At 36.4% G+C, this 25,541-nt stretch overlaps 2 protein-coding genes and 1 pseudogene across 4 annotated transcripts; 1 reads left to right on the top strand and 2 right to left on the bottom strand.

Annotated features, from left to right (window-relative positions):
- Positions 1–4,311: 4,311 nt before the first annotated feature.
- On the bottom strand, positions 4,312–7,709 carry LOC103328589 (hikeshi-like protein). Of its 3 annotated transcripts, none has more exons than XM_008230987.2 (3): positions 7,444–7,707; positions 6,880–7,344; positions 4,312–4,504 (listed from the first exon to the last, which is right to left on the bottom strand). In XM_008230987.2, exons 1-2 carry the CDS (start codon positions 7,544–7,546, stop codon positions 6,884–6,886), a joined length of 564 nt encoding a protein of 187 aa, XP_008229209.1. In that variant the 5' UTR covers positions 7,547–7,707; the 3' UTR covers positions 4,312–4,504; positions 6,880–6,883. The 3 variants fall into 3 exon arrangements, with proteins under 3 accessions (XP_008229209.1, XP_088907235.1, XP_008229210.1); XM_089051109.1 differs by lacking the exon at positions 4,312–4,504 and adding an exon at positions 5,223–5,730 and having other exon boundaries at positions 7,444–7,709; XM_008230988.2 differs by lacking the exon at positions 4,312–4,504 and having other exon boundaries at positions 6,771–7,344; positions 7,444–7,706.
- A 1,245-nt stretch (positions 7,710–8,954) lies between these two features.
- On the bottom strand, positions 8,955–15,409 carry LOC103328588 (THO complex subunit 4C). Its single transcript, XM_016793927.2, has 6 exons — positions 15,182–15,409; positions 14,702–14,845; positions 14,539–14,607; positions 13,252–13,439; positions 11,697–11,753; positions 8,955–9,514 (listed from the first exon to the last, which is right to left on the bottom strand). The coding sequence occupies exons 1-6, from the start codon at positions 15,407–15,409 to the stop codon at positions 9,349–9,351; spliced, it is 852 nt and encodes a 283-aa protein (XP_016649413.1). The 3' UTR covers positions 8,955–9,348.
- Positions 15,410–22,727: 7,318 nt separating this feature from the next.
- On the top strand, positions 22,728–23,395 carry LOC148918292 (secreted RxLR effector protein 161 pseudogene; annotated as a pseudogene).
- The last annotated feature ends 2,146 nt before the right edge of the window (positions 23,396–25,541 follow it).

Here is a 25,541-nt window from a genome sequence, read left to right as displayed (position 1 = left end):
TTTTGTTTTTGTTTTTGTTTTTAATTTTTTTATTATTACTTTTTTTATGGGGTATGGTTTCTGGTACTTTTCTTGATGGAATGTGGTGGAAGTAGTAAATGGGTGGGTGGCTTTAATAATGTTAGGTGATGTTGCCTTGCCGTAGTGGGAGGGATGGTCAGTGATTTGGGCTTTGCTGACCTCAACGCGGAATTGGGTGCGTCTCTCTCTCTCTCTTCGTCGTCAATGTCTCAGTCTGTCCCCAAAATCTCTTTTTCGGTCGAAAGTATTTATAAAATTATTTTAAAATATTGACCCCGAGACCTGTGGAGAGAAGGAAAGCCAAGTTTTCAGATAATGTAAAAGGTGTTGGCAAAGTAACCTGATGTTCATTGGTTGTTTGGGGGACTTAAGAAACGCATAGCGTGTGGACTCGGGGAGATATTTTGTGTTGAACGTTACTCTACTTTCCGCTGACTTTAAATTAGGGCCTTTTTTCGTAATTTTATAAAGTCCTTTTTATACATGGAGTATGATTCACATGCAAGGGCCCACATGTGAAGCCCATCGTCGGATGGCTGCCAGCTGTGACATATGGAGCCTTTTAAGACAACGATGCTCTTGTTGGTCGTTTCAGTGGTTGCATATTTTTTCGTGTTGTTCTGGACCTTTTTTTAGAGTGCCAATAATAGCTTCTATTTTTTATTTTTTTTTAACCATGACTTATTATGTGTTTAGAATATATTTTAGTAAGATTTAGGAGATATGAGATAGTTTCGAATTTTATTTATTTATAGTAATATACTCATTTTTAGCATTATTGCTATAAATAAATCCTATACCATTTAATTTCTATAAACAAACCCAAAAAAATGACAATGACCCTATTGAATTTAATTTTGATTATTAAATTATTTTGATGCCTTATTGAGTGTTTGGTGTTTTTTTTTAATGAGGTTTTGAGGTTGGGTTTGTTTTAAGAAATCGATGGCAGTTTTGTAATTTATAAGAAATTAAAAACCTCTTTGTTATGTTATAAAAGCCTCCTTCTCATTCTTCATAATTGACAATGGCTTGATAGGAATTAGTTTGAGTTATATATTTCACATGGCCTTAAAGTGAGCAATGCAAATTCTGTTGTGATTAATCGGCCAAGTGAGAGAATGTAAGATAATTTATTGTCTTAATCCACAAAATGTGGTCTTCTAATCACATGAGGTCTCTTGGAGTTTGCCTAGTTCAAGAAGTAAAGCTCAAGCTTAAATCTCTTGTTAAAGTGCTATGCTAATTGAAACACAAGAGTTAAGAGGATTCCTAATTCTATATGGATTGAAATAATCTAATCTAATGAAGTTTCGAATATGGAGTGTTTCTTGATGGGCAAGGCACTCGAGTGAAACATATAAATAGAGGTCTTTTCCCTAGCAGTGAAATACACTCAAACAGAATCTCATCCCATCTAGAGAGAGAGAGAGTATTAAGGTGTTGCATAGGTCAAAAAGATCCTCTATTTCCATCATGTCTGATCAAGGTTAGTGAGTTTAAAAGCATGTTAGGAGTTACATTCATAACGTACAAATAGTATTACTCAAACAATAAGAAGGTTGTAAGAAAATTGTGTGTACACCACACTTTGCATTCGATTTGGACCCCTCCCCATATATTAGAGTAATTTAGAATATCGCTTTATAAAAAAATAAAAATACGTATACACAACATAAGGCCCCCAAACACCATGGAAAGGTCATGCTACTCACGGGCGGAACCACTCACAAGGCTACACTTGACTGTAACCTAGGTAGCTTTTTGAAGAAGAAAAAAAACGTACATATATAGTCCACAAACAAATAAGGGAACTTTGGGATGGGACCCACGTGATGGTTGTGTGCGCATGTTCTTTAATTCTACAACAGTCACTTAAGAGCACCTCCAACGCAACCCAGTTGCCATGGCGACAGGCCCCACCTAGCGAGATTTGGACCTCCAGCGCGCAAAAGGCAGCTGGGACAAGGCATGAGATCCACCAGCCTGGGGCAAGCCCACAAGCAAAAATGGATTGGGTTGTTGCCCCTAGGTTGCTGACGTCATGTTGACGTTAGCGCCTAATTTTAATTTTTTTTTACTATTGGCGAGTGGAACACACGCGCCAATAGTAAAATCAGCCGCTGACGTTAGCGACCCACCACCCCACATAGCCCAACGACTATAAGCCACGTGGCTTCTCCTGGAGCCTTTGATAAAAAAAAATCTTGCCTAATCCAACGGCTGTCCAATTTTTGGCTGAAAAATATATCAAAAAATTATGGAAATTTTTTTCTATAAATACTTACCAATATTATTCACCTTACACACCAAATTTTTATACAAATTCATCTCCTTCCAATATTTTTTACTTTCCACACCAAATTTTATACTACAAAATTTCATTTGTGCAAAAATACAAATGGCCTCTTCCATCAAAGCCGAAGGGTCGTGGACAGACGCAACCCGCCATGGCGACAGGCCCCACCCAATGAGATTTGGACCTCCAGCGCAAAAGGCAGGGGCAAGGCATGAGATCCACCTGGGCAAGCCCACAGAGCAAAAATGGATTGAGTTGTTGCCCCAGTTGTTGACATCAGCGTGACATCATGCTAACGTTAGCGCCTAATTTTATTTTATTTTTTTATTGTTGACGAGTGGAACACACGCGCCAACAGTAAAATCGACGCTGACATTAGCGTTGACCCACCACCCCACATAGCCCAACGACTATAAGCCACGTGGCTTCTCCTGGAGTCTCCGATAACAAAATTTTGCCTAATCCAACGACTATCAATTTTTGGCTGAAAAAGATATAAAAAAATTATGGAAATTTTTTCTATAAATACTTACCAATATTATTCACTTTACACACCAAATCTTTATATAAATTCATCTCATTCCAATATTTTTTACTTTCCACACCAAATTGTATACTACAAAATTTCATTTGTGCAAAAATACAAATGGCCTCTTCCATCGAAGCTAAAGGGTCGTGGACAAATGTTCGAAGTGGTCAAAATCTTGGCGACGAGGTTAAAAAAAAAAATTAATTACCTTTTTATTCAATTTAATGTCATTTTTTAAATATATATTTCTTGCATTTCCAATTTCATTTTTTTAAATAGATTATTCAAGGGAGAACAAAAAAGAGGAAAACCATTACACATGACTCCTCAAGTGAACAATGTCCGCAGTAGGTTCTAGTGGTGTGTTTCATGTCGGAAATAATAGCATTATTATGTCATTCGAAGGAAAATACTCCCCCACTTCGTGATTTGGTAGAACCGCCTCTGCCAATGATTGAGTCGTCCTTGTACTCCATTATGTCGAACTATGAGGGCGGAGAGTATTTCAATTGTATGATGATTGAGTAGGTATTTCAATTGTATGATGAGTGAGATATGAATTTTATAATAAATATGGATATGTGACAACCGAAAATCTTATCCGAAAATTTAATTTGAAAATTTTATCCGAAAATGTTATATGAATTTCTAAGTGAGAATTTTATAATAAATATTGACACGTGGTAACCGAAACTCTTATACAAAAAGCTTATCAAAATTAATGATTTAAGCATATAAAAAATAGAAAATAAAGTAAAATGAATAGTGTTTGCTCTTGCCCTTGCCTTTTGGGGTGGAACCAAAAAATACCGCTGTTCACATGAATAGTGCAAACCTACTCTTGCCTTTATCTTGCCCTTGCCTTTTGGGGTGGAGGTGCTCTAATGGCCGAGATTAATTTGGTTTTATATGGCTAGATTTCAATTTTTTTGGGAAACGTGAAGCTAATTGCTAAAATGATAAGGCTATAGAGATTAAACGGATGACATTCAAACCTAACGACAATTCTCCATGATGCAACAAAGAGTTTGATCCCAGGGCCTCCAATACCACAAAATTTACATCACAAAATTCACATTGCCAGCCATGAAGTCTGGCTGTTGTTTAATGCAGGTTTTTAAACAAGAAAAAACCTACATGGCCTAAAAACCTATATGGCCTACCATAAACTATAGCACATTATTCCATGATTGTATATATTGAAAAAGAAGTTGCTAACAATATCCATCTAAGTATGACGACAAAGGATTTTAATTATCTCAAGGATCGCAGGGCACAACTTGAATATGTACATTTTCAATTATATTGTTTTTTAGGAGCTTTTAATTATGTTGTTGAACATATATTCAGTTTGATAATATGTATTTTGTGGTTGCATTTAATATGTATTTATTTTATGTTTAATGTATTTATTTTTCTGATTGGTATGATTTAATGTATACTTTTATTTATAGAAAAACTATAGAAATTGTAAATTTTTGTAATATATATAAAAGATCATCAAAGTTTAAGCTAAAAAATTTAGCTAGCCCACCCGTCGAAAAATTTATGGTCCCGCCCTTTATGCCAAGTTCCAGTAACATTGGTAACTTCAGTATCTTTAAAATCTTCAACTTTCTTGATGGTCTCTTGGATTTTCTCCCTCTTGTTGCAACCTGCCGACACCGAAGTACAAGCAACATTTCAATTCCAAGTCTGTAAAACGGCTAAAGCTTGTGAAGATAGTCAAAAAAGCTCACCATTATCGTCCTTAGATATTAATAATAAGAATCACCACGAGTTTCTTGATACGAGCTCATGCTCATGTGCGTGTTTGAATTACCCAAAATATATATATAATATACAAAAAGATATGCATCCAATATAAGTCACGTGTAGAATTTAGACCCAAGTATCACATGTAAATCGTGTTTTAAGTGTTGTGTAAGGAGAGTAGGATTTTAATTTTTATTTATCCCCCAACATATATATTTTGATGTTGACCTACCTACGTACTTGTAGCAAGTACCTCACGTGGAAACTGTTGTGTCTTCTGTGTGTTCACTTCTGTAATTTTGTTCATCAATAATTGTCGTTCACGATCATTGGCCAAATTCCCCCATATTTTCAAGATCAAATAATACTAAATACTAATTTTTCGACACGAACTAACGTGACAATTTCTTATTTGCTTTGAATAAATATTCACTTGGTGTCCAAGAAATCTTACAAATTACCACAACAATAAAAAAAATGACGCAGATTAATCAGGGCGAAAAATTTGCAAGGATACAGCATATAATTGATATTTCGAAAGATTGCCAAGAAATTTGTTCATGTTCATGTTCATTTTCATGCAAAGGATGTCTAAGAGAAAATTTGAACGACCTTCAATAACTACAAGATGGTGGATTTCATTTCATGTTTGATGACACGAAGGGCAGTACTGATAACACTTACATTTTGCAACACCTTTTTTAACATGTGATACAATGTGTTATGTGGTTTAGATCTTCTTAAGTTAACACATATGTTACCAAATCCTCTAAATCGTTGCATCCAAATGGACACTCGATTTTAAAATAGTATTGACAACAAAATTCTCAACTATATGCAGTCCAAGGCATCAACAATTGTCTCTCAACCACATTTCAAGCATATACAAAACTGCTCGTCTCAACTCAAGGTAGCAGAACAAAGCAAGCAAATGCTGATACTGTCTAGTAGATCACCACATAATAATCTCATTTCTAAATCTATTCCATTCCATGGAGTTCTAAATTGGTTCAATTCCAATGAGTTCTTCGGTGCCCTTCTGATCTTAGAAAGTAGAAAGTCTTTTTCTTTCGACATAGAAAAAGACGGAACAAAATGCAATTGATAGTGCAACTTGGGCTATAAACTGTAGTGAAATGGAATAGGAATTAAGGAACAGGGAAAGAAGTTCACTAAGAAAATATAAGAAACTACTATCTTGATTCGATATATCTTAGGCGTAACACCTAGGGCTAGACTGCATCACAATCCTAAGCGTATGCTGCAGGAAAATTCTGTAAAGTTGATTCATATATCAAAATAAATGGTTTCTGTAATGACCTTAAACTCTGAGGACTTTCTACGAACTACTCATTTATAATAAACGATATTAAAGACTACCACTTCTCAGTTTCTCCTAACATAAAAGCATAAATACTATGACTTCTAGACTGCATCAAAATAAGGACATAAAATACTGTCGTGGAAAAACAACAGCATGAACACTCCTGGATAGCACAGTGCAACTGCAGTGCATCCACATAAGTTATAACAACAGCCTAAAATCATCCAGCATAAAGTCTGGGTAAGTAGAGTCTTCTTTTTCATATCTTCGATACAGTTTTTGAAGGGTACTACCACTCATCTATATCAACATTTACATCTCTCCTTTGTTTTTTTTTTAAAGTGCATGCCATTCAACAACAACACATGAGTAAAATTGAAGCCAAGTCTAATCTCAACCACACTTTGTTATCTAATAATGTGACTAGATGAAAGAGAAGACTAACAACTCAGATTACCGATTAACCGATTTCTCGCCCTCTAATTCAAAATAACTTATGTCACCAATAATGCCATATTTCAGCATTAGCATCGCAAATCCAGACCGACAACTCAAACAAACCACCATTGTCTCAGCTAAATTGCATTCTCTAGACAGACCCCTCCCAGCATTCAAAACTCCACCTGCATGCCCTTCCCAAAAACCTAACATACCATACTACTAATTCTCTCTCATTCACAACCAACAATTTTGTACCTATTCTTCTCGTCCCTTAACACCCTTGTCATCACCAAAACTCCAGTAAAGTTTCCCACGCATTTCTAAAGTAAGAGCGAAGTTTTCTAGCGGTTGCTAAACAGTTGGTTTGAAACTGGTCTTCAATCGAAATTCACACAACAAAATACAGGCAGTGCCAAAATCAACTCACAATTTTCATAAAACACGTTACAAATTTAAAATTCAACTTCGTTTAACCAAAAAATACAGAGAAAAGTACAGAGCAGAGCTTACAAAACTACAAAGCGAAGCCTTTCAGGTACTCAGGGTCGCGCTTAGCTCTCTCCTGAAACTTCTTGAACCACCGATCCAAAATATCCATAGGCACCACCAGCTTAGACCCATCCACACCACAAAACGACTGCATGAAATTGAACAGATTCTCCCCAACCTTCATCGCCAATCGCTCTATTCGCTTCTCGGCGGTGACGTCGAGCGACGGCAGCGACGCCAGGTCCTCCACCGACACACCGATTTTGGCCGACAGCGGCACCGAGTCGGCAGTGAGCTGAAGCTCGCCGCCGGGCTCCGGCCACGGCAAGGCGAGCACAGCCGACGGCCGAGCCACGGTGACGGCGCCGCAGAAGAAGAAGGACGAGCCGGGGGACTGGATGTAGACGGCTAGGGCTTTGTCCGGTGGGAGGGTGAAGTTGTTTAAGAGGAAGATACACATTTCGCGGACCTGATTGTAGGCCTCCCCTGCGCACGTTAGAAAAATCATAGGTTTGAGTGATAGAGTGAGCCGAAGATAAAAAAATTGGGAAATTGGAAAAATGGACAAAAAGGAAAATAAAATACCAACGAAGGTGTTCATGTCGAGGATCCAGTGGAAGGTGTCGATTTGGGAGAAGGAGGAGATGTCCATTGGGAAGCTACGGTTCGGGAAGACGACGCCGAACATATTTTCGATTGTGATTTAAACTGTTAATTTATGTTTTTGTATTTTTTGACTTTGTTGAGAAGAGAAGAGAAAAGACTAGAGCAGCAGCGGGGCAGAGTAGAAATGGAGAAAGGAACTCTTAATATAGAAGGTGAAATAATGGAGAGAGGAAAGCACGGTCGTGTCGTGTAGGCAGTGTGTGAGCTGAGTGAGAAGGTTTGAATTTGGTCAAGTCTTAGAAGAGAAGCATCGAGTACAATCTAGAAGAGTTTTGAGGCGGTTTTTGTAATCTAAAAACTTTTCTTTTTATTCTGATGTTTTCTTTTTCTTTTTTGTGTCAAAGTAACTTACAAACTTATATGATGTACATTGTAGGCTTAAATAATAAATACAATTTCTCTACCTTTATTTATGTGTGAGGGGATCCTTAATAGATGTACGATCAATAAAATTGTTATTATTGAATAGCTAGATTGAACTAAATAAAAAATAAAAAAATAGCTGGATTGAACTCCTCAACACACTCCACTATTATAGAAGGCTAATTCTAGGCCAAAAAACTTACTTGTAAAAGGGATAGCACTGTTTGCTATCTCAACTAATAACACAATGATACGTGGAAAAGTTATCTTACGTATCATTGTGTTATTGGTCAAGGATAGCAAAACGTGCTATCTCCGTTACATGAAAGTCTTTCTCCATTCCAATGCCAAACTCCAAGGCATGTGTAGAGGTGTCAAACGGTACATACTGGCCTAGCCCGTTTAAATGGGGCACGACACGACACTAACACAAATATTAATGAGCCGTGTCAAGATCAAAAAATTAAGTCCAATGGACAAGGCCATGCTCGGCATGGCACGCCTCGTGTGTAATAATGATGATGGTTCTATCTCTCTTTATTTTATTTTATTTTCCAAAAGTTAATAATAAAGCATTATATTTGAAGAAGGGTGCTAAGCTTACCACATTATATACCATATCTTTAAAAAAGATAGAGTCCACTAATACAATAAGGCTCACCTTTATTAGAGAGGTGGTACATAATGTAGTATAAAAATTTGATAAGGCTAGCATTTTCCTTTGAAAAAAAAAATTACAAATCACAGAAACTTCTCTATTTATGCTTTCAATGAGTTATTTATGTACATGTTATATTGTATTGTAACTCTGAAATAAAAGGCAGTTTCAATTATAAAAGAATGCACTTGGTGATCCACTACCAACAAAAAAAATCAGACTACATTGAGGGCTGCTATCGGCATACTCTTAAAGCATGCAACTTGCAAAAACAAGCAATTCTGTTCTGTTCTTCATGAAAGGAAGAACAGGATTGTATGAAGGCCCAAACAAAGCATCTACCACCAAGCCGCACTCAAAAACAAATTCCAAGCCGTATCTTGCCTTTCTTCGCCGCTAGAATGAAAACTTTAATACTAAAAACAAACTGTAGAGATGATCTTGGCCAATTTCAATAATATACAACAGGTTGCTAATCTCTCTCTTTGAAACTTCTGGGTGCATGAGTTGTCCCACGTCTTCACCAAAAACAATATGCACAACTCCCTTGTCTGATATAGCAAATCGTTGGAACATTAAAGCATCATCATATTACACGAAATAAATTCTACCAAGAAAGAAAAAAACTTTCAAATCAACCAACAGCTTCATTTCCTCTAAAATTTGCTAGCCCAGAATGAAAAGCATTGAGACATCCAAGCAGAATAAGTCAACATCTCGAAAATCATAACGGTCATTTTTGTACAGCTACCATAGCTAATACTGATCGAGATACCAGCAAGTTCCCCACAGCTCCAGTTTTACTAAGATTGCATGGCATCCGCATGGTAGCTATCGAGTTCCTTGTCAAGTTCATCAACTGACTTATCAACGGGCTTCTTCCTCCCTGGCCCACCGCGACCACGCCCACGGCCGCTCCCACTCCCACGTGGTTGGCCGCGACCATTTCTGATCCCTCCACGACTGCTCCTGCTAAAAAACCCAGCAACATTATAATCACACATTGAAATGCTACAGCTATTACTGAAATCCAACAGCAGCACATATATCATACAATAGCTATTGCCGACTAACTCTGGACAAAAAATAGTTACTGCAGATTTGGAGAATAAATAAATAAATAAAAGATAAAATTATCAATACAAATTTATAAATAAACCCAATCCTAGACATGTATTTATAAAAAAATCCTAACACTATTTAAACATAGAAACACACCCAAACTCAACCCCAAAATCAACAATTGTATATTTTATGGGTGTGTTTATAAATAGATTTTGAGTGTGTGTAATGATGGGTTTTGGGTGTGTTTATAAAGTGTTTTGGGTGTTGGGTTTTTTTATAATTTCAGCCTCCATTTTGGGTGTTTTAGTGAAACCCCCAATTATCAACTGGGAAGACAGTTTCTTTAATTAACTGGGAAGATAAGCATCCAATACATGTTCTTAATTTTCACTGCTGGATTGCTCTATAAGTCAATAGGTAGATGATGAAGAGATTTCAAGACTGAACACATGCACGCTGACATACTAGAGACAGCATCCACAGCTCCGGCTGATGTACACAATGCAATCAATAAAACATAGTTCAAACAGCTCAACTTTAATGCAGAGACAGCAGTGACCCAATCATTTTTTACTGAATGTGTGTTAGGTTATATTTCATCTTATCAAATCCTGCCGTTTTTGTTGCAAACTTGCAAGGTAACAGAGAAACAGCAGGCAAAAGGAACACCAGAAACAGTCTGTTAAAATATGGGATTTCAATGTGGCCTTCCTACGACTTTGGTAGTAACCCATACCAAAAGAGAAGTTAGATTAATTGCAAAATATATATTAGAAATAATTTTATAATACAATGCAAAATAACTATAATTAAGTTCCATAGAAATTAGTGGTTGAAGATAATGTCTGTTGAGCCCATCCAAAAAGAGAAACAAGAATCACCTAAAGCTCAATCAAACTGACTAACTTGGAATTTATCAACTTCCAATAGGACCCTCCCATATGATCTGAATGAATATTTGGCATTTGTAACCAGTCTAGGAGTTCTCAGTTGAAGTTCCCAAATTTGGATCTCTAGCCTATATACCAGAATTTATTATTTTTTCCTTCAACAAAATCTTTGCACAAATCACTTTCTTAATACCAATTTACAGAATCTTAAATAAATTGAGAGAGAGAAAGATAGAGACGAAGGATGCATGAAGATCAAGGAAAAATAAAGCTTTAAGAGCAAGCCAGCTTAGGTTACATTTCTAAGCTAGGCTAGGCTACTACAGTCATTATTGAGTTGTTACCGTAAATCCTGACTTCCCTCAGTCAGTAAGTCACAGCATTTATTTGTCTACATGATTCTGGTGCTATGGAGTTATAATTTGCTCTAGTAATTTCACATTTAAAAAGCCCAGTACATTTTTTATTAAGAATAAAGGCCCTATATGGGTCTGATCTTCTCAACTCAATGGCCAAGTTCTGAGGAAGTGCAGCAGCCATAACACTTTTCTTTTCAATCGTGTTCTACTATTCAGCCTTATGATGATGCGCAGCTGAATAGTGGAACACTAGGTTATGCAATTCAGCCCAACTATGATCCCTACGGAGCACTAGGTATGATGCCTAGTAATCTTCTACTGTTTGTGCAACTCAGCCTATGTGTGATGCCTAAGGAATGCTAGATTTGGTGCCTGGGAGTCTTCTTCTCCTTCATTTTCTTCATTCTCTGCATGTATAACCCGAATCCCAGCCACAAAATATTTTGATCATGCCCCCTTCAAAACCCTAATTCTTCTCATGTTCAGGCGCCAACTTTTTGTACAAGATACAAAGAAAGGAGTACAAAACAAGACAAGAAATACAAGGTCCAAGGAGCAAACCACAAGAATAAAACACCGACTGAACACACCACCATCAGGCCTAAAAAAAACACAATTAAGTTTCCAGGCAACATTGAGATTCATATCCATCCTAAACAACCCCACAAACAACCCAATTGATGCAAACCATCTTTCTAACATGCAAAAGTCATTCAACAAGCATATGACACTACAGGAACTCTAGCATATAAGATTTACATCATTGAAATTAAAATAACATTGACAGTTCAAAAAGACACACTTCTGTATGAACAAGATCAACAGATAGGGACTTACCCAGAACCACGATTAACCATAGGCAAAGCATAGCCACCACCACGACCAGGTCCAGGCCTACATTAAAAGATGTGTGAGTGGAATACAAAAAATGATAAAGATATTTATTTTTTGTCATCCAAACAATACTGGCACTGCACATACAAAGAGCCTACAAATTATGGAGTATAAGAAACTGTTGTGAACTGATGACTTAGTAAGTGTGCTCTAGGAAGGCAAACAAAGGACTATGAGGAGACAAGCAACATGTTTTTTAATATGAAACATGAAGTGTTTTAAGACAAATAAAATGGCCTACACGGAACATGGAATAGCAGTTCATCAGACACCTCAAACAACAGCTATAACATGAAAACCCAGACAAAACACCTAAAACAGTCGAACCACCATAAACCAGTAAAGCCTCAGTACAAAATTGCGGTTTCTAGGGCACACCCTCCACCCAACCAAAGCCCTGTAAAAACTGATTCCAGATAAGTCAAGTGAATCTGCAATGCAAGAATAAATGGCCCACATGCTCCCCCTCCTTACACAACACACAACAATGTGAAAATGAACATGCCACAGGTCTTCTTTTCTGGAACATGTCACAGGTATTTATCCTTCTGTGAACCACCGACCAAGAAAGAATTTGCACCTTGGCTGAAATCAGGACCGACCTATTAAATCAACTTAAGCGGAGAGGAATCAATTGACTGGTGGCCAATTGAAGTATAAAAAATTCAAAATAGATATAAAAAAACAAAGTGGAGCCAGAAGAATGGCTCTTTATCTACCCAATTTGGATGCAACGAAATATCACTTAGAAGGGAGAACAAGTATGCATATTCCGGCAATTATCCATCATTCAAGTTTCTATGAAACTGAGGAAAAGGTGCCTGCATTTAAGTTCGAGGAGAATATATGAGGAAGGAAATAGAAGTTGGAAAGATAACACCCCCACCCAAACATCTACCAACTCCCCACCCACAATTTTCAAAAAAATGAAAGATGGATAACCTAGGACTTCAGAAAGAACCTCTCCCCACAAGGAGACAACAAACATACTGATCTTATAATGGAAAGCATCACTAGTAAGTTAGACGAAGAAAAGAAAAATTGGTCGGAAAATTCATATTTAACCCAAAGATCTAATAGAAAATAACAAACAAGAATGTTATTAGGGGTGTTCATTGGATACCAGATAACATAAATGGGAGATGAACATTGTCCACAATTCCCAAAATAAAAAAAAATATTTAGTAGAAACTGAAGCAATATGTGATTATTCAAGGCTATCTTCAACATCTACCCGTATCCTTTAACCACAAGCTGCAAGCATATTCATACATCCATATTGTAATTTAATCATTAAAAGCGTCCGTGTAAACAGGCTTATGTCCAGCAAGAAAAGACTCCAAAACTAAAAATCAATAATCTCAAGGATGAACTACGACTGTTATGGCACATAAATGGTCTTTGGGTTTATGCATAACATGATACATGCCCATAATTGCAGTGTCAGTTGCTTAATAAATATGAAAGAAACGGAGTGTGAACGGGGAAAAAAACATACGTCATTACAACAGTCCTTTTCTTCCTTCCATGCGCTCCTGTCACATTCACACGAGCCGAAATAGGCATCCCTGCATTGGCACCAACAATCTCAATCTTCATAGGTTTCCCATCCAATAGGACATTATTATACCGCTTCAATGCTGCAAATGCATCACTTCTTCTAGTATAAACCACTTCAGCAGAACCCTGTGATAAAAACAGTAAAAATCTTTCCCTCAATGAAATTGACCACCAAAGTAATGTGTCTATTGAATAGTATCAAGAAGAGCAACAGTATACATCCAATAATTCTGTGGCTAGGCCTAATGGATTACATATAACTTAGGGTCCTGGACATACCCAAATTCAACAATCCTTAATGGACTGCTCATGTCGGGAGTTAAACATAAATAAACCATTTCAAAATACACACCAAGGTCAAACACCAGAGGAAGATAAAACCTAAACTGGCTTTTTGCAGAAGGTTCGAGTCCGAAAGCCAGTTCTATACATCAAACTGCTAATGGACAACCATGGAGACAATGCCTCTTAAAAAAAAGTGTAAAATGTGCAAATAAATATAAAGAACAAATTAAAATCTTTGATTTATCCAGTTCTTTGTTGGACCTCAATCTGGATTGAAAACTTGTAAGAGAAATTTAACACGTATATATGCATTATAAAATGTCTACTTGTACTTCTGAACATGGTAATTTCATAAGGATTGAACATAGTTGAATCATGCCCAGCACATTATTATGGAGTATAATATTCTCCTTATTTGGTATATCTCAGTGTAGTCACAGTCACAGGCTTTGGTGTGTAGTAAGCAGAGGGTGGTTTGTCATGAAGCACCAACCAATTTGGACAACATGCTCTTTCTGCCTTTTTGGCATATATAGTTAGATATAAACATCAGAATGTTTTGATGGGATAGTGAATTTAAGCCAGATATAATAACAAAAAATAAATCCTTTAACAATGCTTCCTTCATGATTTCATCTAGTTCCAATTCTTTGACTCATTTCTAGACTTTACAACCAATATCAGGATTTTAACTGAGGATCAGTGCCAAATAAAACCAGAACAACAAATCAGGATAGAAAATAAAATGAGGGAAAAAGTCTAGATAACAATGCTTCCTTCATGATTTCATCTAATTCCAATTCTTTAACTCATTTCTAGACTATACACAACCAGTATCAGGATTTTAACTGAGGATCAGTGCCAAATATAAGCAGAACAACAAATCCGGATAGAAAATAAAATGAGGGACAAAGTCTAGATAAGGAGGAGAAGAACTCACACTTGGACGGCCATTTTTGTCAAAATGTACCGCATATCGTTTCAGCTCTCCGATCTCAGAGAAAAGTTCCTGAGTTGCAGTTTCACGTGATGTTTCAGGGGAACGTTACAAGAAATTTGTTATAGAAAGCGCTTAAGATGAAAATAAATGGCTCAAGTTGTACCCTTATATCCTCATTTGTCACTCCATAGTCCAAGTTGGAAACATATAACTTTGTGCCAATTTCAATCCCTGATATCCCCGCAGCTCTAATGCTGTCTTCAAACAAATCAGGTTGCCATGGGAAACGCTTGGTTCGGCGGGTAGACTGATGAAAGAATGCAGAAAAAGATCCAGATGGGGAAAACAAATGTCAGCTCATGAATAGATAACAAGATAATTCGCCATTCCTCAAAGTCCCCAGAAATTAACCCAACTAACCCACAAGTACAGATAAATCTCGAAGATAATGGTACATATGCAGTGGACGACGATAGCGCTTTAGAAGATGAGCCAAAAGCCAAAATGAGCTTCTCCATGAACAACATACGTCACAGATCCTCTCGTATTTGACTTTCTAAACGTTTTAGAGATCCTCGTGTATTTTGGGTTTTAAAATCATATTCTCAAGCATATCATAAAACATCTACATTTTTTAGCTTGCCTTGGCAATGGTATACGAGGATGGCCGAGTATTCACTGGGATTGGACCTCTACGAACTGCTCCTGTCATTCTTCCACCTGGAATTCTTCCAGCTGCCATCCTTCCAGCATTAAAGGACCCACGTGGTCCACCACGGCCACGAGGGGCCCTACCCCCTCTAGTTCTCTCACGATTACCCCTGCTGTTCTTAATCATGTCATCAAGCGACATATCCAAAGCAGTAGACATCCAAACGAGAGACAAGTGAAATCCTTCTGCTAAGATGGAGATCTAGACCTGAAATTACAAAACAAAATTAAACAAAAAAATATCAACAACGATAACACCAACTCGGTTAAGATTGGCAAACAAACACTTCAAAATTACTCATATCGCTTTGTAAATCAACTTTGTCAGACTTATTTGTTTCCAAGAGCAACAATTTCATTGTTTAGAGAACGAACATATACAATACAACCCCATCTTGAAACCAAAAGAAAGATAGAAACAGTTTAATGTAAAGAAAATCAAACCAGAAAACAAGTTACAAGAACAAATAATGATTCAGATCAAAAAGCGGGCGAATCAGATCGCCAAAAACCTAAAATTAACGCGATCTTTTCGCATCGACTAGAAATCAAAGAACAGAAAGAAAGAGAACTACTTTTAATTGGCGGAAAACACCGAGTAACAACAAATCTACAAAGGATTTCAAATCAGAAGCCCCAAAAGGTGTACAGCAACAAAGAATTAGACCATAGAGAGAGCGAGAGGGGAACAGGAAAATACCAGGAGACGATTAAAGAAGCGTTCGAGGAACTGAGACAACGATCACAAAGAGACGCGTGAGAGAAAGAGAGATTTGGTGCCTGTGGAAAGTAGGGATGAGATGGGGACGCAGACGAGTGGGTTACAACGGAGAGAAAGGTTTTAGGGTTTCTGAATATAATTGAGGGTCGCTGTGGTTCGTTTCGGGGAAGGCGGTTTGGGATTTACCTTTTTTTTTTTTCTTTTTCTAATTATCTTTTTTTCGATTGAAGTATTTTACTCTTTTTTTAGGAGTTAACGTTGTTACAACATTACATGTATGGGCGGTTGGGGGAGTCTTTGAGACACCAATCAATGTTGATCTACTTTTTTTGGCCTATCAATCAGAGTTGAACTTGTTACAATAAGAGAATTCAATCTTCTAAATTTAAAAATATAATCTATACATATATATATATATATATAAAACAAAAAGAATAGGATGGTGAAACATTCAAAATATAAAAAAAATGTCATTGATTAATGCAAATATTAAGAATTAAAATTATTAATTAAATGAGGATAATATGGTAAATTCACAGTTTTTCATATTTAAAAAAATTAAAATTAAAACAAAAATCAGATAATTAATTTTATTTTTATCGAACACAACTATCCATTATCTTTTTTAATTATAAAATAAATTTTATTTTAATTTTAATTTTTTAAAAGCTCTTCGCAGGCACGAAATCACGTATGGAGAGGCTAGTATATATAAAGCAAAAGACAAAGAATAGTGAAATATTCAAAATACCAAAAAATGTCATTGGTTAATGCAAGCATTAAGAATTAAAATTATTAATTAATGAGAATAATATGATAAATTCACACTTTGTCATATTAAAAAAATTAAAATTAAACTATATATATAAAACAAAAGCATAGAATGGTAAAACATTCAAAATACCATAAAATGTCATTGGTTAATGAAAACATTAAGAATTGAAATTATTAATTAAATGAGATAATATGGTAATTCACACTTTTTCATATTAAAAAAATTAAAATTAAAAGAAAAATCAGATAATTGATCATATTTTTATGGAACACAACTACTCATTATCTTTTTTAATTCTGTAGGGGGTCTTTTGATTCCAGCAGCTTGACGAATAGGCTTGGGTTGCCAAACAGAGAAACAAGTGAAATTACCCCATGTGCCTAAATTCAAGAATTTGGCCCCAAGAATGCTTCAAAAAGGTAGTGAAGCCTTAGGAAGCATACTGGTTATCTTCACCAACAAAAACAACAACTGCTTATAGGTAGATTTTTAGCTTGGTATGAGAAGCTTGTGGTATGAGAACAAAACCATCATGAGTTTAGCATAAACACAGAGAGAGCTGTGAGGTCTTATGAAAAACATGGGTTTTAAGACAAGGGGGAATGGATTCTAAGAGAGTTTGTTGAAGAGGGAGAGAGATGGGGTATGATGGGTGTGTTGAGTAGTTTCAGCAGCTTGACGAAAAATCATCAAACTGTGAAACTTTTTAGCAGAAGAGAAAAAGGGAGAAGATGGAGGAATAGGGCACGAAATTGCAGAGTTTTGGAAGTAAGAGAGGAAGCTTGCTCTCTAGATGTGGTTTAAGTGAATTTCCAGTTACTTGACAAAGCTTGATCGCACTCTGGATGATGATTTTTGTTGGGTAAAGGAAGCTTCCTTTTATAGGCACTTAGAACCCTAATTCTATCAATCCTTCATTCCCACTTTTCCTTTGCTTCTTTCCATTCACTCCCTTTTGGTGAAATGTCTTTAGCTAGAGCGGATGGGTCACAGGCTCTTTGGGGTTCCAAAGTTTTTGTGAGGCTGGACCTTCTTATGGGGATGAGGCGCCACCTACTTTTCTTCTTGGTTCACCATTAGAGCTCGCAGAGGAAATGAGAATGAATAGAGCTTTGCCTAATGGGTATTCTTCCTACACGTACGAATTCCCTTTGGTTTTTCTGATGGCTTGTGTTGGGTTTGTCTTTGGCCATGTGCTAGCGTCTCCTAGCAACTTGAGCGTACAAACATCTCCTGGTTTTCTATTGTGGTTTTATTTCAAACCATATGCTGGAGATTTTTTGGATATTTTCTAAGCCACTTGGGTTATTTGGGCCTTCTTAAGGTATTAGGTCATCTCTTCTAGAGTATTGAGCTTTTTTCTCTCCTTTATGCTTACTCACATATTTGGGCTTAAGAAATGGGTTTGAGTTTTGGGGCTCCCAAGCAGCCCAAAACTTTCATTTCTCGGCTCATCAATGGGCATCATGAAAGTTCGTTACCATCCATACCACAACCCACTCGGCAAGCCCCGGGCATTTGTGTAGCTTGGGCCCAGTTAAGCTTGTAGCGTGGCTAGGTGTGAAATAATAATTTCCTGCTTGGCATGGCATGTAGATTGGCGTGCATGAATTTTATTGTTTTTGAAAAGAGACATAATGCTTGACGGAATAATTAGCATGAGCTTGTAAATTAAGTGCCTTTTATAGGCTTATTTTAATTCTTTGCGTGATGGATTGCATATTTATTTGGCATGGCACGTGATCATGGCTCGTGCAAGCGTGCATGACGAATTTTGCGTGCTCCGAACCGGGTCCTTTCTTAATAAGGTGTCGCACAAGGCCAAGAATTTTTTGGGCCCAACCCTGGATTTTTGGGCCTCAACAAATTCTAAAATAAATTTATTTTTTAAAAAAAAGCCTCTCGCATGCACGAAAGCGCATGCGGAGAGGCTAGTATATATAAAGCAAAAGGCAGAGAATGGTAAAATATTCAAAATACCAAAAAATGTCATTGATTAATGCAAAATTAAGAATTAAAATTATTAACTAAATGAGGATAATATGGTAAATTCACACTTTGTCATATTAAAAAAAACTTAAAATTAAAAGAAAAATCATATAATGGATCCTATTTTTATGGAACACAACAACCCATTATTTTTTTTAATTCTAAAATAAATTTAAAATTTTCTTTAAAAAAGCCTCTCGTAGTCGTGGAAGCGAGTGTGGAGAGGTTAGTTTGAGTTTAAAGCTCAAAAAAATCTGTTTGGTAGGCTTATTTTTTAAAATCTAAACTCAAAAATGCTCAAATACTTGAAAACAAATAAATAAATAAAAACTTTTTTAATATATATTTTTTCTATAATTTTTTTTTAAGTTGCATATTAAACAAGTTTTCAATTTTAGAAATGGTTATTGAAGCATATGTTACAACAACAAAAATTTAATGTGAATTTTAGAACTTCTTGCTTAAAAAAAAATAGAAGTTGAGGAGGAGCAATTCCTCAAAACAAATGGAGTTTTGACAAATTAAATTTATTTAAATATTTTTAACTTTTTTTTCTTTTGACACACTATATTAAACAAGTGTAAAAATGCCAATTGTTATGAGGACTCCTCCTCAATTTTAAGAAGCCAAGCAATGTTCTTAAAATTATATATTGCTATCGGCAAATTTTTTTAAATAATAAAATCAAGAGGAGCACTAAAAGCCATCTTCACCAAACCAAACAAACAAAGCACAGCTACAAGCACAGTAAAGAAACATCACATCACAATGTAATACTATCAAAGAAGACATTCTATGCTCACATAGTTCTTTGTACATTGTCAAACGCGTCATGAGTGTCAAAAACAGAACTAGCAGGAGCACTAAAAGCCATCTCCACCAAACCAGACAAACAAAGCACAACTATAGGCCCAATAAAGAAACATCTCACCATAACGTAATACTGTCAAAGATGACCTTCTATGCTCGCATAGTTCTTTGAACAGTAAATGTGTCGTGAGCGTTAGACCATAGTCAATAGAAGTACCAACACACCATCTTCTTGTCTCTTAACCCATACCCCTAACCAATCCCCGGGAGGGGGGGATCAAGATTCGCCCCTTAGCATGACGAACGTCCAATAGAAGATCATTAGAGTAGGAACGTTTATTTAATGCTAAGCCCACAAACGTTCCAGCGAACACATCAGGGAGACCTAGGAGACCCCTTCAGGCCGATCTCCATCACCTTATCAACAAAACCTGTGATGCAAATTCTACGCTCACTAGAAGAATCATGTGAGCACAAGGAGTCGCCCAAAAAATTGCTCAAGAATAGTAAGGACTCCATCACCATCTTGATCCGTAATCCCCTTCATTGAAAAATCAAATGAACCTGTACAAAATGGGTACATAAATGGCACATATTAACAAGATACTGCGCGACACAATTTTTTAACAGAAACATTTTCTGCACCACGCCACAACCCTTCAAAAGTCACCTTTTGCGTCAAGGCCATAGGCAGAAGCCTCTATATCTTACATAGGTGGATCAGGAGCCTAATCTAGATAAATAGGTCACGTCACCCATGTTGGTCTAGGACAACCGAATTTCCAAGTATAGCTCCAAATTTTTCCTTATTCGTAAGCACCAAACAACTCCCAAAAGAACACTCAATAACATGAAGGACTATATTCCCACCACGATTCGACATACTCATGATAGAGCACACATGGATCTTAGGAGGAAGAGACGATGAGATCCAAAGATGACAAGAAAACCAAGCGAAAATCCAACTAGAAAACCCAAACCAACATAGCCCTTATCGTAGATAACAACCCAGAGAACACCACCAGACCCAACACACCAGGAGGAAGACCAAGATACAATCAAATAGTACAAATAGAGATGGAGTCGACAGATAAAAGACGAAACCCTAGCTGCTGGAGAAGTACAAATCCTTGTCGTCAAAAGCTCACCTCGCAAAAAGCGAGAGAGGATCCTATTCATATCCTTTTATTTATTTTTATTTTTTTGGTAAGTGATGGGCGAAAAGCCCAAAGCCAAACAGTTACAAAATAATAGCACGAGGCCTCACAACGCTCCTAGCATCTGCAGCAAGTATATCTTCAAGGAAGTCATGCACCTCATCATAGACATGGAGCCCAGGGCCAAGATTATAACTTCTGGCAACCAAAGCATCTGCGACTACATTTTGTTCACGGTAGATATGCTTAATTGTACAACACCAGGGTTCATGGATCTTCATTTTACAACAGGAAATGATGTTGTACAAAGGGTGAGTTGGAACCGTATGAGAAGATAACGGAGCTACAGTAGCATTAGAGTCACATTCAATCTCCACATCATGATAACCAGCGTCCCAAGCCAAACTAAGCCCCTAAAAGATACCCTATAATTCAGCCTTAAGGATTGTACTTGCACCCAGATTCACAATAAAGTCTTGGATCCAAGCACCAGTAACATCTCATAATAAAACCCTAGCACCACTAAGACCAGTGACATTGATTCTACTTCCATATGTGTTAACTTTACATGCACTAGGTTTGGGAGTTTTCCATTGGAGCTGAAACAAAGTGTGGTCCGGAGTGCCTACAATTGTTTTACAAGCATTGTACCAATCCAATGCATACTGGTAAACTAGTTGCAAAGGCTCAGGAGGCATAATAAACCCTTGCTTAAAAATATGCTTGCATCTCCATTTCCAGATATACCATAGATAAATCAAAAAGACTAAGTACTAAGGCAGGCCATGATCTGTACTATTTTTTTATTGAAGATTCAGAAGAAGCCAGTCATCAAACTCCATGAGTGAATAACAAGGAGTAGGACCACCACCACCAATTCTATTCTAGAGAGAAATGGTAACTTGACAGTCCACAACCTAATGATTTAAACTTGAAGTTTTAAACCAAAGAAATCCAATAATTCTAGAACAAAAATTTCTAAGTTATAAGATGATTTTAGAGCCCGAAGCCTTGAATTTATATAACTCAAACCTTTAACATATGTTTAGTAATGTAATCACCTTTTATTATTGAGGCATATTTTAATTTTCATGTTTACAATTAAATAATTCTGAAATATTTGATTTTATATTTTAGAGGTATCCAATAATGTCAAATCTCATGAAGCTTGAGTTTGTTCCTCTTGACATTTCTGGAAAGAACTAATTAACTTGGATCATCGATGCTAAAATTCATTTGAATGCAATGGACATTGGAAACATCATCAAGGAAGGATATCAAGCATCCCTGTAAGATCACTCGAAAGCCCTTATTTCCCTCCGTCATCACCTTCATGAAGGTATTGTACCAATAAAAAACATATGAATCTTTAAGAGGAAGAAGGGCTTCGATGGCAAGGTAGAGACCTACAAAGCTAGATTAGTAGCTAAAGGCTATAGACAAAGAGAAGGGATCAACTATGAAAAAACTTTCCCTCTAGTAGCAATGATAAAATCCATCCGCATACTTCTCGCCATAGTAGCATATTATGACAATAGATGTGAAGACGACTTTTCCTAAATGGCCACATTCAGGAAGAGTTCTATATGAAACAACCTGAAGGATTCATATCAGAAAATGAAGAAGGAAAAGTATGCAAGCTTTAAAGGACAATATATGGATTGAAGCAGGCTTCAAGAAGTTGGAATATTGTTTGGATGAAGCAGTCAATACTTTTAGTTTTAATCAAAATGAAGATGAACCTTGTGTATATAAGAAGGCCAGTAGGAGCACAGTCATTTTTCTCGTACTATATGTAGATGACATCGGCATGTTAACCTCAGTAAAACTATGGTTATCAAAAACCTTCTTAATGAAAGATCTAGGTAATGCATCTTACATACTGGGTATCAAGATCTATAGAGATAGATTGAGAAAACTAATTGGATTATCTTAATCCCTGTATGTAGATAAGGTGCTTAGAAGATTTGTATGGAACAATCTAAGAATCCTACATGTTAGACATGGTATTCACCTGTCTAAGAGTATGAGTCCTAAAACCCCTGAGGAAGTGAAACAGATGAGCAACATCCCATATGCCTATGCAATTGGGAGTTTAATATATGCCACGCTGTGCACGAGGCATGATATTAGCTATGTTGTGAGCATCACATGCAGGTATAAATCGAACCCAGGATTAAAACATTGGAATGTTGTGAAGGCTGTGTTGAAGTACTTGAAAAGGATCAAGCATATGTTCCTAGTATATAGAGGGAGGCCAGAATTGCTAGTGGAATGATACATAGACTTAGATTTTAAATATGATGTTGATGACTGGAAATCCACTTCTGGATATGTGTTCATATTGAACGGAGGGGCAATCAGTTGGAGATGTTGTCTTTGAGTACTACTACGGACTCCATAACTGAAGCAGAGTATATAGCTGCATCAGAGGTAGCAAATGAAGCTATTTAGATGAAGAAGTTCATTACTGAACTTGGAGTGGTTCCAAGCATTAAGTCACCAATTATTTTATACTATGACAACAATGGGGTTATAGTACAAGCCAAGGAACCAAGGTCTCATCAAAGATCCAAACATATTTAGAGGCACTTTCACATAATCAGGGAATATGTTGCTGAAGATGAAATTAGCGTACTCAAGGTGGTTTCAAAAGACAATGTAGCAAATCTACTGACAAAGGTGGCTTCATGATTATGTTATCTTATGAAATACAAAACAACTATAGTCCTAAGAATATATATAAGTGGACATGAGAACTATGTAATAAGATTGCATACATGGAGACTTACCATGATCCCTAATTCTAAATGTCTGTGGTCATAGGAGTATCAGTTGGGCGTGATATTCCGCAGAAAATATTATACACAATATCTTCTCTATATGTAGAGAATGACGAGGTCTCAAGTCATTGAGTGTGACGACACCAAGATCTGTATGTAAATGCTTGTAGGAGAACAAGTATACTAAACGTGATCAAATACATGAGTTCTAGAATGGAAGTGTTTACTCACATATCAAATTGGAACTCATAAATTGCAATGGTGCAAACTAATCCTTAGACATGAGACATCATAGATATCTTGTGGCTATGTTGTTTATCTTTGAGAGCACTATACAGTTGTGTTGAAGAAGACATGACTCAAAGGTATTTATCAAGATTCTTAATAAAGTCATGAAGACAAATGAATGTACAACAAAGGATCTCTACTCTTAGTAAAAAGAGAGAATACTCCAAAGATATTATCAATCAAATCTTTGCATAAAGTAGTGATAAGATATGAAAAAAGAGGTGTTCAAATCTTATCAGAATAATCATATAAAAGGAATAATTCACATTATGATATTTGACATTAGATTCCTTTATCAAATAAGGTGAATAAGGAGTATTGTATAAGAGAATGATTTAATTGCATGATCATTCAAATTTGAATAGGTTCTTCCCTACACCTTATTTACCTCGGATAACCATAACATGTTGCCAGGCGTCAATCATGGTTTGTGGAAGTCCGGAAAGGTTCAATCATAATTGACTTCACTAATAGGAAGAATTAAATAATGATATTTAATTCACAAGTCAACTCAGAGGGGTTGAGTCAACCCACTACCTTGCTAAAAGGAACATATGGATCTCACACAGAGAAATGAGATTATAAGAACAAGTGAAGAAAAGAAAGTAGGAGTCAAAAGTCAAAGGTTAAAGTCAACATGTTTGATCGAAGTAATTGACTGAGTCAAATAGTTTGATCAAGTCAAATTAGTAAGACTATAATAGTGATTTAAGAGTTAAATCATAATTCACAATTAAGAGTTAATTATGGAAATAACTTGATAGAAATAAATGGATTGGAGTTTTAAATATACCCAAAGGGCAATTGGGCCCAAGGATAAGTGTTGTATGGCAACATAAAAGTCCAAGGACCCAAGTGAAACCCATTCCCTCTAGTGGTCGGCCATAAGGGATAGATTTTCTCTCTCCCATTTTGTTTGCTTTTTCCTATAAAAGCTAAACTTGTCTGTTGACTAAAAAAACACTTGTTTCAAAACCTAATTAGAGTTTTTGGCATTCCATTCTTGTGATTTGATGTGTAGGTGAGACATCCTCCTTCTTCTGAGGTAGAGGACTTCACTCTTGGAGTCTTGGGTTGAGGAGCTTGTGAGAAGAGGAAGAAAAGAAGGCATTTTCCTACAAAGGTGATCATTCTTGGCTTGTTCAAGAAATAGTCATCTGGGGTAAAATTCTATTCCTTTCTATCCTTTTCTATTTTGTGTTCGAAGAGACTAGGTCATAAGATACTTGGGTTAAATGAAAAGGCTTAACTCAACTAGAATTAACAAAATTAATATGTCATTATGAATATTTTTGTGTTACATGTTATGGCTAAATTCATTTTCAAGAAAAAGATATATGTTTTCCTTCACAAATCCCCTGCCAAAAGAGTAAGGTCTCGATCCAATCAAATTGCTGAATCACATGGAGGTTCATAATGTGGTCAAAGCATTGAGGTTCACAAACTAGTCAAGGCATTGGAGGTTCACAAATTGGTCAATCAAGTCAAGTGCCTCATAGGAGGTTCAAATTCCTTGCCAACAAAGCAAAGCCTTAGAGGGTATAAGTAGAATATATGGGAATTTTATGGTTGAGGTTTGTATTTTGGGATTTTTTTTGTTAAGCTTGGTATTTTGGGTAGTAAAACTGTAGTCCTCTGTATTTTGGGAAGTAAAATTGTATTTGAATTGGGAACTTGTCATGTGAACAAGAAATTAAATTGACACATTATCAGTTTACTCTATTTGAATTGGAATGAAATATCATCTTTTGGTTATTCTTGATGCAATT

The sequence above is a fragment of the Prunus mume genome, linkage group LG4, assembly GCF_029339155.1.
Source record: "Prunus mume cultivar Tortuosa linkage group LG4, ASM2933915v1, whole genome shotgun sequence".
In the NCBI taxonomy this organism is placed as follows: Eukaryota; Viridiplantae; Streptophyta; class Magnoliopsida; order Rosales; family Rosaceae; genus Prunus; species Prunus mume.
The sequence above is the reverse complement of the archived record's forward strand: the minus strand, read 5'-3'. Positions and strand labels throughout refer to the sequence as shown.

Bases quoted from the DNA above. Each gene is read 5' to 3' on its own strand.
- LOC103328588 (XM_016793927.2), bottom strand. From the start codon at position 15,409: ATGTCTACTGCTTTGGATATGTCGCTTGATGACATGATTAAGAACAGC. The intron at 14,608-14,701 runs GTACAACTTGAG...ACTGCAACTCAG, and splicing joins TGACAAATGAGGATATAAGG to GAACTTTTCTCTGAGATCGG. The intron at 9,515-11,696 runs GTAAGTCCCTAT...GTTTTTTAGCAG, and splicing joins ATGGTTAATCGTGGTTCTGG to GAGCAGTCGTGGAGGGATCA.
- LOC103328589 (XM_089051109.1), bottom strand. From the start codon at position 7,546: ATGTTCGGCGTCGTCTTCCCGAACCGTAGCTTCCCAATGGACATCTCC. The intron at 7,345-7,443 runs GTATTTTATTTT...TAACGTGCGCAG, and splicing joins CGACATGAACACCTTCGTTG to GGGAGGCCTACAATCAGGTC.